General features: G+C 40.0%; 1 protein-coding gene across 1 annotated transcript in view; it reads left to right on the top strand.

The window, feature by feature from the left end:
• Nucleotides 1-12,468: 12,468 nt before the first annotated feature.
• The window catches only part of NPTN (neuroplastin), a 33,906-nt gene continuing 32,940 nt past the window's right edge, over nucleotides 12,469-13,434 (top strand). Inside the window, exon 1 of the mRNA XM_010571592.1 lies at nucleotides 12,469-12,796. Coding sequence (XP_010569894.1) covers nucleotides 12,469-12,796 — 328 coding nt within the window. The remainder of the gene's footprint in view (nucleotides 12,797-13,434) is intronic.

The following is a 13,434-nucleotide window of genomic DNA, read 5'->3' as shown; positions in this document are numbered from 1 at the left end:
AGGCCATGTGAGATCAAACCCCGGTCCAAGTTAGGATCCGATTTATGACATAACCCTGATGCAGCCACATGTACTGGCACAAAGCGGTGAGAAGGGCAAGGCTATTTCTATTGGCATGTCCTATATACAAGTGGTAAGTGTTGGTACATCCACAGCTTGATGTGGATGTCCGAGTTAGCAAAGCCTTCCTCTGGTCAAAGGCATGTTTTTAGGGTAATAGATGTGTCAAAACAGGGAGAAGCTGAACTGCTCTGTAGAAATGGCTCGGGGAAAAAATATTATTCAAAAATGCAGCTTGGAACAAGTATCTCTCAATTTGCAAAGGAGTGTAAATCTGGCAAACAAATAGTGGCATCTCTGCTACTTTTTAATACATTTCCTTACTGCTGCCTTCTTCCCTGTAACTGGAATGCCATAATGATGTTCTCCTGGAGAATAGCCTGTCTTTGGGCTGTCCACTGTTGCATGTATACACTGTGTAGCTTGTCTGAGGAGGGAGATCAAGACCTGACCTGCTAGAGATGTTACTCTGAAGTTAGAAGTTAGTAGGCAGGAATTCTGTCCAGCTACAGAGAGCATAAACTTTTGAAGTAAATAAAGCATCCCTGCTCTAACCCCATCTCCTGCAGTGGGGCCAGTATTTTAAATATTGTTATTAGGCAGATCTTGCTCTGTTAAAAGTTGAACTCTAATTTACATTTAAAAATGTATTGTACCTAAAATGTATTATACCTTCTGCTAATAGCATTTCTTGTGCACATAGAGGTTGGTTTTTTTTTTTCCTCCCCCTGAATGACTTGTTCTCAGCCCTGCCTCGGATTGTGTGACCTGTTACATAATCCAACAATTCTGCAAAGGGCATTTCTTTTAAAAGGTTGGTGTATTAAAATGTCCTGCTTCTTCATCACGCATGAGATGGAGCAGCTTGTACTTCTGCAGAATACATAAAAGCAGAAAAAAAAAAGGTTTGCCATTCAGTATGTGCTTCCTTCATGCTAAAGAGTAATGTAATCAGTCTCCTTTCAAACACACATTTGTTGTATCAGGAAAGGTCAAAGCAAAATTGAGGAGTACTTTAAACCTTTAGCTCTCTAATGGCATAGTCTGAGGATTTTAAATAATTGATCTGAACACAAGATATTTTTTGTTGTCCTCACCAGCATTTTATAGTGTTTTTAATATCTTTAAGATGCAAATCTAGTGGTATTAATTTTTGAGATCTTTAGCATGCAGGCTTCAGTTGCTGTGTTACATGTAAGCACTGGACAAATTTAAATTGCTGTCTACTGTAACTCTGCTTTTGTGTTGTGAAGCTGAATTCTTTCCCACTTATTTCAAGGGAGTGGGTTCCTAGTTGTCAACGATTATTTTTTGGCAATCTACAGGAGCCTTTTTGCTCCTGTATCTTTCTGCTTTAGAGAAACTCTTGTATATTCCTTAGCTGCAATGATAATATTTCTGTAGTGACTTAAAAGGAATTAAAACCAATAAATGCTGGATTATTTAATTTTTTTTCTTCCCTGCATGGATGATTGTAAGTCGTCTTGTTCCCAGGTTGTGCCAGGGAGAAGCATAAATGGAAATAACAGGAGAATAATGCCTGCCTTTTCTGAGAATGATGCAAGCTTAATCTTTGGAAAAACCTTTGAGAAACTAGTCTACAAATTCTCCATGGAAGGAAATCTCTTGTGATAAATGCTTCTTGATGCGTTTGAACCAGCTTCCTGACAACGTGCACTCTTTAGAACAACCAGGCATGCAAAAGCAGTGTTTGCTACACAATTACATAGTTTTAAAAAGGCTTGGCATAGCATCCTGTGCTATGCCAGCATCAGGCAAGCAACAGTCCTAGCTCCTTAAGGTGATTAGGTTGGGTGCCTGATACCAGCAGCCAGTTTGTTTGTTCTGTAAGTGTCTGTAGATAAGGGGATTTTTTTGCCTTCAGATTAGAATAGTTTATAGCTCAAGGTCTTACTAAAGGGAGACCGTAGATACTTAGTGAACCTGATTACCACTTATATGTCTGCTTTGAATCCCTAATCAGTTGACTAGAGAATGAAAACTGCCTTAAGTCACTTGACTCTTGCATCAGTCCTCCAACGCAGAGCCCTTCAGTTTGCAGTCAGCCCAGGGGAACATTTTCTAGTCATGCGTGTAGCATTCAGGAACGTGATGATGACAAGCCTCTTTAGGATTTTAAGACATTTTAATATTAGGCCTGGCTTGTGTTCTGCTGGTGCTGGCCAGAATTGAGATGTGTGTCCTCTGTGAGGAACAACTTGCCATTTTCCTGGAATTGCTCAAATGGCTTTGTCATCCACATTTATTTAATTGGTGTTGGGCAAGTTGTTGGTCTACATGAACAGCTGAATGAAGTTACCCAGACTTGCCTTTTTTAAAGCATGTGATTGAAATGTCACATAGCTCAGTATCATTCTGTTTAGGATGTTGTCTTCTGTGCTGCTTGGGGTGTATGTGAGCTACTTCAAAGATGGCTAGGAGCAGTTCTTCACTGATGCTCTTTTAATATTTTCTTTGAAATATGAAGGTATGCGCTTTTTAAGGCACTGAACAAATGCATGGACTTGCTGTTGATCCAGATACCATTAACTGTTTCACAGGCAAGTTAACGCGTGCTTCACAGTGATCAGAGCTGGCTTCATAATTTCTCTGTCAATCTGTTGTTTATTTGGAGAGCATTGGTCCAAGCATTATAAGCAAATTAGAGATTTTTCTGTACTTACTATAGAAGTGAATGCTTTAATATCATGTCTGCAGTGATAGTTAAAAATGTCTCTCCAACCAGGATGTCCAAAGCAGAGAGAATCACTTTAATACATAAACTCACAGGGCAGAGAGGCTTGGAGCTTTTTAGTTTATACTCCTTCAACGCATCTTAAGCAGATGGGCTTAAAAGAAAAAGCAGAATTTGATAAAGAAGAAGCTATAAATTGAAAACAGAGTTTGCACTCAGTAGAAAATGAGCTATGGTAGTGACTGTAGAACACGCTTTAGGGACAAGCTTGTGCAAAAATAGCATCTTTTTACCCCATGTCTGCTCCTCATGTGTCATCTGAATAGTTAGTTTATACATGTAAACCACTGCTTTAGTTATCAGCACTTTTAAGTCCTTTGCAGAAAAAATATGGGAATTGGCGAGTTAGAGGTCCTTAACAAAGAGAGCAATTAAATGTTGATATCAGGCTTTGCTTACTGTTTTACAGTGGAATGTATTTCAGTTTTCTTCCATCATTTTTCTAGTAACCCAGTGAAATACCAAGTTTCCCAGTTGTTTGTAAAAGACTTAAGTCGGTGTAAGTAAAACTTACCTCTTTAGACTATGTTCTTCTGGTTCTCTGGTACTATAAAGCTTTGTTCTTTTCAGCTAGAAACTAGGAAAAAAGACCTGTGAACATTTACACTTCAACATGTGACTATAGCTAGCAGGCTGACATCAATATGGAGCCAAAATGAGGGAGTAGATACTAATTTCTTGTTCTGACCATTCTTCTCTTGCTGGATATTCCAGGCGAATCTATTTTCACATCTTCTACCTTATGGTATCAAACATACAGGTATGGGGTTGCTGCAAAAGTAGAAGAATTGTAAACACTGTCCACAACTCATGAAACTATGTGTGAATATGAGAAGGATGTCCACAGAAGGTTTCTGAACCCAAACAGTTTATATAATGAGAATGTATTCGGGATGAAGGTACTTTCCTGAAATTGGATGTGTGTAGCTCTAATTGCTATGACATGCCAGTGTCTTTTCTATCCAGTAGTGTTTCTATGAACTGTGCTTTGATGTGTTTTTTTCAGTGAATTATGGTTACTGAGATCAGTTTTTGCACAATAAAAGTGACCATAAAATAATAGTTGCACTTGAAAGTCATTGTGGTGTGAAGTTAAGCACTTTTTTTATTCTGAGGAAACTCTTGAACAAAAGCATCCATGGTGTGAATGTATGTGGGAGAAGATGAATGGGCAGCTTGAGGGCCTCAACCTGATCTAAGGGTTTTACATTTGGTGTAGGCGGTTGGACCAGAGGACCTTCAGAAACCCTGAATCCTCTGACTTATAACCTAGAAGCTGATCCCTGTGTCCTTTCTCTATCCATCTGTGCAGAGAAGTGTCTCTTGGCTAAGTGGGGCACATTCCCAGGATGGCCTCGCAGCAGCGAAGGCTCTGAATCCATTTACTTAAGGACTCTCTGAATTTTCCTTCAGCAAACAAATAAAACTAGTTTGTCCATAAATCTCTTTGCATGTCAAACTATGCAGGGTTTTCTAATGCAGAGAGAAATGAGGAATGTTGGTCTGAATCCAGAAAATGTTAATCCTTATGTCTGTGGACCTAGAGAAAGTAATCCTCAGGTTTCTGTCACTGTGAAATGAATCTAATGCTACATCATGGGCCTGTGCGTTCTATATGATGCTCTCTGGGTACTGTTTCTCTGTAGTAAGTCATAACCTACCTTCAGATATATAAAGCTGCAAAATGAGATTGCAGTAATTAATTTCATGTATTGCTCCAGTTCTCCGTATGCTTATAGGCGGTATAGACTCATCTGGGTATCTGATACACATGTCAGTGCTGTTTATAAAGCTGCTTCTGTAGTTGGCTAAAGAATAGGGCAAAACAGACCAAGAAAATTAATGCCGATTTTTTTTTTTTTTTTTTTTTTTTTTAGTTTGTGGAACTGGTGCAGTGCATTTAGGAGACTATAGCCAAAGGTTGAGGTGGCACGTAATTTGTACCGGTGCTATGGCAGCTGGTGAGTCATACTCAGCAAAGACGACAGGGAGTGTACTGTAAAACTTAAACCCATCTCTTACCAGTGAAGTGACTAAGACCAAACCCATTTCTTATCAGTGGTATGATTAAAAACGGTGTTCTCTGGTGATAAAAGAATGGGAAACCATCAAACCTGCTAGATAATAGGTGAAAACAGGCAGGATACTTAAGTGTTTTCCATGGATTCGAGGTATCTTCTCCTCCAGCTGGTGTGCTGGCTGTCACTGTTTTGTAGATTTGACTAATTTCAAATACTTTGGTTTAGTAAAGGTGAGCATTGGAAAGAAACTAAACATTAATTAGGCTGCCTTTTTTCCATCCTAAATGAATTAAAAATGCAGTACTTTGACAAAGTGATGGTGGTTTTTTTCTGACCTCAAAAATTTATCACTTAATTAACACCCTTCAGTGAAGAAGAAAAAGGTGTTAATTAGACAGAATACCAGTTTAAGTAGCAAACACCTGGTGCTCGGGTTTTCAAAGCCCAGATGATGGGTGCAGTAGGAAAATGGAGAGGGGAGAGGAGGAGGGCAGCTTCTTATTGTGGTTTTCTTTGATATTCTGATGCAAGTTATAAGTGAGACTGTTGCCATGTAATAAAGGTGAAAGTAAGCTAAAGAGAGGGCAGAGCAAAGCCAGCTGAGAAGTGCTTTGTGGACTGCCCAAGATCATCTATGGTTTCATATTTTAATGAAGTCTGTACAGCTAGCACTTAGTTTTATCCTTTTGCCTGAAACTGCAATCTGTGTGGTCGTTCCCTGGAGCTCCAGCCACACTTTGAACCACTGAGTCCTGGTGTCAGGACCAGACTTCCCTTGGAAGAAGGTAGTTGTCTGAGACAGTACAAATGCAGCGTTTCAGGAGCATGTGAACTGTTGGCATCTGGTTATATTATTTTTCCTTTTTGAATCCTCATAACGGCAGGGTTTTTTCTTAATTCCACTACAGAAGATCAAGCGATTTATCTAGTCACTCTGAAGCATGTGCCAGTGGTGGTAAAGCCTTGTTTCATTTTACCTGTGCAGAGCCTAGGGTACTTGGAAAAGCTGGAAGAATTTTTTTTTATTATTAAAAAATCAGACTGCACAATCCAGGATGCCAATTAGGAAAAAGGTGTGAAAACAGTTTAATGAAGAGACCTCGCTGAAAGCTTCAACCCTTAATGCCTGGTTTAGGTGGCAGAACTTTGATACCAAGGGTAGTGGCATTTGCTGGAATAACATACCAATATCTCACCCGGAGCATTTTGGATAACACTGGTCTATAGAATGTAAAAAACTTCACCTTGGCAAAGATATTTGGCTTTTTGATATTCCATTTAGGAAAGGCATTCCTGAAGGCATGTATTTACAAAAATGAATTACTTTATATTAATAGGAAATCTTTTAATGGGTTTTCAGACACAAAGGGAAACAAAAAAAGGGCTAGCTTAGCTTTACTTTATTCAGTCTATAAATAAGTGGAATTGCAGGCTAAGCTCTCAACCAGTGCACAGAAATAGTCTCCAGAATTCTGCTAAACACCTGAGAGCAGTAGAGAAGCAGTGAAATACAGACTTACGGTGGTCTAATAGGACAAATAGGAAACATCAGCCTCTTTCTGTTTACATGACAGTTTTCACTGTAAACATAGACAGTCAGTAAAGCATTCAGTCCCTAAGCAGTCTAGATTTTATCTGTGTATTGTGGGTTCGTACTGAAAATCAGGTTTATTTTTGCACTAGCTTTGCAAACTCTCTTTTTTTTGAGCTTTGAACCATGTTTTCTTTCTTCGTGTAAGTGGAATTCCCCACAAGATAAAGACAGGATCACGATAGGATAGGAGCATTGTCTTGCTTCATGGAAAGGTGCGCTGCTTTGCTCCCAAATATAAAATTGCTTTGTTACAGCTATATTCCTTGTGGTTGAAAACATCCTTGGAAGTACATTGCTTTTCCCTCGTTTAGGTCACCTTTGTATGTTCATGTGTGTGTGTTCTGCTTTGAACTTCTCCGAACAGCCTGTTGTGCTCTTGAGCTTCATAGCTGCTTGTTTCCTGATCTTTGCAGGCTCTTTTCAAGACTGTCTCCTCTTGCTATTTGATGTTGATGGTCTTGTGCTTGTTTTCAGCTTTAGTCTTCATGCCTGATAAACATAAAACCAAGAGAAATTAGTTTCTTCTACATTGTTAGGGCTTTTTGCAATACCTGCATTTCATTTAAACCTGGTTCTTTCTGTCTTTGCTAGGACTGTTTTAACACTTCCTTTCCTCAGCTAGCACTTACCTACTTTTTCTTAAAGCAAAACATAGCTTTATTTTTTAAAACACTTTCCTTAGACTGGACTTTAACTTGGGGAGATCAATATTCTTCCTGCTTTGCTTCTCCAGTGCCATTGTCATTGATTCTTTCACAACCTAGTCCACCTGCTGTTAAATTTCAGTAACATAGGATATTTAAATCAATAGTGCAATTATTTTTGCAACTCAAGGATGATTTTGTCAGGTACTGCTTCCTGTATATTCTTAGACTGGTAGATCACTGTTAGCATATTCTATGATTGTTGATCTCTATCAAGATCCTATTTTGTGTGTTTATTCTAGCAGGCGAGGAAGTTGGGAAGCTCTTTGGTCATTGCAATACTGTTTTTAAGCTATTCAGGGGGGTTCCAGCCAAGGTAGAACACTAGCTGCTCTACAGGCTTCAGAAGCTGGTCAAAATTACAGTTAAATATTTCCACACACTTCTAATATGTATAAATTTCTAGTTGTATGCATATTTAATCCTACAGTTACATGATCACGTCAGCAAGAAGATGAGCCTTGTCCTTCTCCCACCTGCACCTCTTCCAGAGGTACTCGGTTACTGACTCTTCTCTGGCTTCTGTCAATGAGGGAAATAGCTGCAGTTGGAAAAGGTGCTGAAGTTGGAAAGGGTATTGCTAGTATATAAAGCTGTGATTTATTTATATGCCAAAGCTGGAATGTAGCTTGGCTTGGCCTTGCTTGCTTTTGGCCAACAGGTAGCTCATAAATATTGGCAGAACAAAAATTAATCTGAAAAGATGTCTTTCATTGATAAAGCCTCATTAATGAAAACAGGTTGCTTAGGAGTGGTAAAGCTAAGCTTTTACGCTCATTTAAACTCTCCATCTTTAGGCTTCTCATCCACTCTCCTCTTCTGAACTCTGCATTTGTTGAATATGGAGCTTTTCCAGCTTTCTGGCTCTGGAGTCTGCTGTACATGTTTTTCTTACTGCATATGGAAATTTTTGGCTGCCCTTTTGAAGAGCTCAGCTTCTCCCTCACTCTCAGTTCAAGTGCACCTGTCTTTCAAAAGGCATTTTTTCTTAATCTGGATTTAGTGGTTCTTCACTACAATACAAATTTTAACATACAGGGTTTGTAAACATGAAGAGCCCTGCTGTGCACTGGATTTCATTAGTCTTTGGCAGAATTGTATGTGGAGACTAATTTGCTTCTCTAGTTTTAGAGTGTTAGTCCATTGCTTTCCTCACCTTCATCCTCACAATTGGTGGATGAGATCAAATCTTCAATCAACAAACATCACTTCAGAAGTGATTTAATGTTATTGCCACTAGTTTTTCATTCTGTCCTTCAGGCAGATAACCATCAATTAATTAAAAAAAAAATTGGTTGGAAACATAATAGCGTACTTGAATAGCTATGCATTCTGGACCATTGTGCGTTATTTTTCTTACATTCTGGTATACCATGAAGACCTGTAAGGGGTGTTTAACAAGAGGTTTCCCTTGTTCTATGCACGATAGCCATTAGCTTTAAAAATATCCCAAACCTGAACAACCCTCCCCCTCAAACATGTTTTTATTTTAATGAGGAAAACAGACTGTGTAACAGAATAACTCATTTATGACTATAATGAAATACAGCTGTCAATATAATGAAAATTTACAGTATCAAAACTTCGTAAGAATATTTTCTTGTAAGCACTTAAAAGTGCTTATTCCTATTGTATTTGGTATTAAGGATTCACTTAAGATTTGGGCTACTCTGCTGCTTCCCATGGGTCTATGTGATCTTAAGGTGTGATCTATGGATTATTGCCTCCTTCCTCCACCCTCCCAAGAGCCCTGACCTTTGCGAGCTTTTGAATATTGGCAGCAGTTTTGCTCTGCTATTCTGTAGAGGGCTGACACTTGCAAGCTGAGGCTGAAAATTATTCTTGCAACCAGTGCTTCCTACAGTTTACACTTTGGAAAGAAGACAGCTATAAATTTCAAAGAAGGGCAGGTTTTCAGTTTTAAACAGATATAGTATAATCACTTTAACAAAACCTTGACCTCTTGGCTTGATCTGTTTGTGTTTTGGTATGTATTTGTTCTTTTGCTGCTCCTGTGTCTAGAATTGTTCAGAACACAGTAATAACAAAGCAGCAAGTACTATGCTTGGAGAAGACCAAGTAAGGAAACTGTTGAGCTCTGAAAGCCTCTTATGTAAGCAATGAAATCTGTATGGTATCATTTTCTGTTTGGTTTTGCACAATTATGGAAATCACTGACAATTGCCAAAAAGCAGGAGTACTTCAGTTTCCAGACTCCTGTTGTGTGACAGGGAGCATTCATTCTCTGTAATATTTAGCCTTTTTTTTTTTTTTTTTTTTTTTAAAACATGTCTGCTTGGTACTGGCAGATTTCAGCTCTTTTTGCAGCTTCTGGCTAGATATCTTAATCAAAAATGGTCTTCTGGCAGATATACTGTAGCTGGAAGCATCGCCTCACCAATGCTGTTTGATGTATTGCCTTTGCTGTTTCTGAACGACTGAAAACGCAAAACATTAATCTGAGGCTCTTGTGTAGGGTTTTTAATAGCACTGCCACTCCTTTGTAATGCAAAGTTTTTATTAATTTGTATATGGAGGCTTTTCTACCACTTTCATTCCCATTTGTCCTTCCAGGATTTTATTCTAACCTGGAATACCTTTTTAAAGAGCACTTTTTGGTGGGGAGCGCCACCAAATCCAGTTTGTTTTTTCTTTGCCATCATTATGGAGTTATCTGTGCTGATGACATGGTTTCTCAGATAAAGAGAGAGTGTTGCATTGAAATATATCATAATCTGAGACATTGTTTTTCAAGAGGATTTGAAACTGATGGAAATGGTAGGGTTTAAAACTTAAACTGGGAGAATATTTACTGAAGAGACCTTTTGATGCAGTTGTCCAGTTTAATCTTTTTAAATTATTTTTAGGCTTTGTGCAAAAGTTATAATACTTTTAACAGCTTAGCAAATACAGAATCAGATTCAAAACCAAAAGCTTTTGACAGCCTGTTTTATTCAAATTACTGATACTCCTTTTAATAAGAGGATTTACAGTACTCTTTCATACCACATATGTCTATTGTGTAGCCCCAGCAACAGTGCAGCTCACAGTTATTTTAAAATATACAATTACACCCGTTTATCCCTGCCACAAAGGCTAGGTAAGAAGCCTTTTCTTGCAGAAATGGTTGCTTAATAGCCAGGACAGCTGGAGAAGTAGGATTGAATTGCAGCTTTAGGGGTTTGGGTCACTTGGCCTTTGACTTCAGGGATGCATTTCACAACAGGAGAGTTCATCATCTTTGTACATCAGTGTTTAGTGGAAACTGGGAACCTATAGAAGGGGGATAGCTTTCTGAGCAGTCTTCCCTGAGCTAGTCGTCTCTTCAGCTGTGAGTGGCGTTTCAATATTGTGGTGGAAGGTAGGAGAAGAAAAAAGGCTGTAGTATAGGAGAGAGAACCCCTAAGATTTGGAAAGAAGCTAGCCTGTGCCATATGCTACTGCTTTAGCCTATTGCATCTAGTAAACCACACTGAGATAGATGCCAGTCTCGCTGTTTGATTTATGCCTTTATGGGAATACAAAGCCTTCCTCGTTTAGAATCCCTTGAAATGGGGACAGTCCAGCAGAGCAAGATCATAACCTGGTCTCTTGTGTTATCTCAAGCAGCAGTGTGAAAACAGTGTGATCCTTGTTAACCTTAAGAAACAACAACAGCGGTCTTAATGCAGTTTGTAACTGCTAGTAATTAGGGCACTTCTAGAGCAATAGCTCTTCCTCTCTCTCCCTGCAGCAATGGATTATTTGCTGTAGTATTTGTACTGAGTGTAGAGCTCATCTCCTTTAGCGCTGGAGTACAAGGCTGGAGAATCCTTGTCAAATGAGTTTGTAATTGAAACAATTTCTGAGGTTAGTATTTTTTATTTTTGAGTGTTTGTTCTTGTAGCTGTTACTCACAGCTGCGGCACAGTTGCTCTTCAAACAGGACTGTGCCAGCAAGGAACGGTTTGTGTGTGTGCTCTAGAGACTCTTGGTCTTTTCTTGCCCAAATGATTCTTTAGAGATGCATCTATAGCACAAACTTCCCATGTCATTGTCAGCGTACAACTGTTTGTTTCACTGTTTCATGAGTGTGTGTGGTCAAATGATGAGGGGGGAATGAATGCTATTTAATGAGTGTGCATCAGAACAAGGCTTTAAGTCCACCTTTCCATTTTCTAAAATCCTTTGAATTGTCTTTCAATCCTCTTCCTGAAAATAAGCTGTGAATTTGAGGAAAGGGATGAAACAATCTGAGTTTTATCAGCTGTGTGGCACTCTTAACTCTGCTTGCTGATGAGAAGTCCTGCTGCCCAGGGAACACAGCAATATGACAGGTTTTGCTGCATAATCTGTCTGGCCAGCTGTATTCTAATCTTTTAGTTTTAGGGGGGGCCTGGCGGGGGAAGAGACTAGCTTTAAGGCAACACTGTTTTCAATAGATACCTTTGAAAATAGGATTGAAGGACAATTTAGTATGTCTGTGCTCTTAACACAGCTCTGAAGCTGGTAAGTATTGAAGGATTTCATGCCATAATAAGGATATTTTGGCCTGGTCACAAATGTCAGCATGGCATCTCACTTCAGAAGGCAAAAATCACATGGTTTGTTGAAGTACCTTTGCTGTCCGTTTCATAACTAATGAAATTATCTGTGTGTGTATATATATATATATATATATATCACTGAAATTCCCCTCACCTTAGAAGGTTATGAGACTCCTGGAGCTGTGGTGATCCAGCTACTTCAGGAAAGTAGGTTGCTTGTATCTTGGGGAATTCCCTGCCTCAGAAGTCCAAAATAGATGGAAGAAGAGGTCAAAGCAGAGTTCACAATTGTGAGCTGCGTAGGGCAGAAGGTTAGGGTTTTACCCTTTTCCCCCCTGTAAGTAGGTCATATAAAGCAAGAAAACTCTTCAGAGAAAAGACATCTGGTCATGAACACTTAACACTTGCCAATTACAAGGTCCACGTGACTGAAAAAGGCTTGAAAACCCATCAGTCTGCTCTGCAGCTTGGAGGTACCTCCTAGCTGGTGTGCGTTGCAGCCCATGGCTTCCCAAGTACAGCTGCCATGGATGGATCCCCTGGAGTGGCGAGGATAAGCACTTCATGCCATGAAGCTGTGCTTCCCATGAATACTCTGAGTGGGCTCTCAAACTATTGACCTCCATCCGCACCTGTTCCGTGTTGTGCTTTTTCTATGCAAGTTGTGTTATTGTAGATGCTAATGTCTTATCTAACTCTTTGTTTTCTGCACCTCATTGCTTTGTTCTTTATAAGATCTTTTGTTTTCTGCCACTCTGTCACTGCATTTCTGCTGCCCCTCCCTCTAGCTGGGTTTGTCAAGTCGCCCATGTCAGAAACTAAACTCACGGGGGACGCCTTTGAACTGTACTGTGATGTGGTTGGGAACCCCACTCCAGAGATCCAGTGGTGGTATGCTGAAGTCAACCGGGCTGAGTCTTTCAAACAGCTGTGGGATGGCGCTCGGAAGCGCCGTGTCACCATTAACACTGCCTACGGGGCGAATGGGGTGAGTGTGCTGAGAATAACCCGCCTTACCTTGGAAGACTCTGGGACTTACGAGTGCAGGGCCAGCAACGATCCCAGGAGGAATGACTTGAGGCAAAATCCCTCCATAACGTGGATTCGAGCCCAGGCTACTATAAGCGTCCTTCAGAGTGAGTCCGGCACCCTACAGTAGTGGTACTGTAGTATCTAGAGGCAGTCTAGTGACCCTTACCCTCCCGTTACCCCAATAAAAACCCTCTGCTACCTTGTCCTGTTGTTTTGAACCTGAGACTGCTCCTCTGCCTGTAGTGCTGACGTTGTCTGCCATCTGTGTCTCTTCTCCTTAGGATCAAAGGACTTGGGAAAATCTATGGATCTGTTTTATAGCTTCTGTGTGAAAACAAGCTTGGTGTTGAATTTGTGTTTCTTCCCTACCCCCTTTAGTTTCGTAGTAGGTTTCCAGCCACGCTAATGCTGGCTTCTCCATGAGTGCCTTTGTATTTGATTTCGGTGTTCTTCCCAGGTCTAACCGGTTTATTTCTTCTGTTCTCTTGGAATTGCTCTGGATGCCTTCTCACATGGTTTTGGTTGCATATGTGCTTATGTACAAATCCTTCCCTTTCAGTTACCTGTGGCTGTTAATGTTTGGATTTTTCCATGAAGTGGTGGTGTTTCTTTTCCTTTCTGAACAGCAGCATGTTCCTAATGAGTTCTCTGATGCAGCAGCACTGAACTGATGCAGCTATTCTTAATCCAGCCTATGAAAGGGGGGGGGGGGGGGGGGAAAACCCCCCCCCGGGGTTGAACT

Source organism: Haliaeetus leucocephalus, unplaced genomic scaffold (genome assembly GCF_000737465.1).
Source record: "Haliaeetus leucocephalus isolate CR32 unplaced genomic scaffold, Haliaeetus_leucocephalus-4.0 Scaffold339, whole genome shotgun sequence".
Classification (NCBI taxonomy): Eukaryota; Metazoa; Chordata; class Aves; order Accipitriformes; family Accipitridae; genus Haliaeetus; species Haliaeetus leucocephalus.
This window is presented reverse-complemented; position numbering and strand designations above follow the sequence as displayed.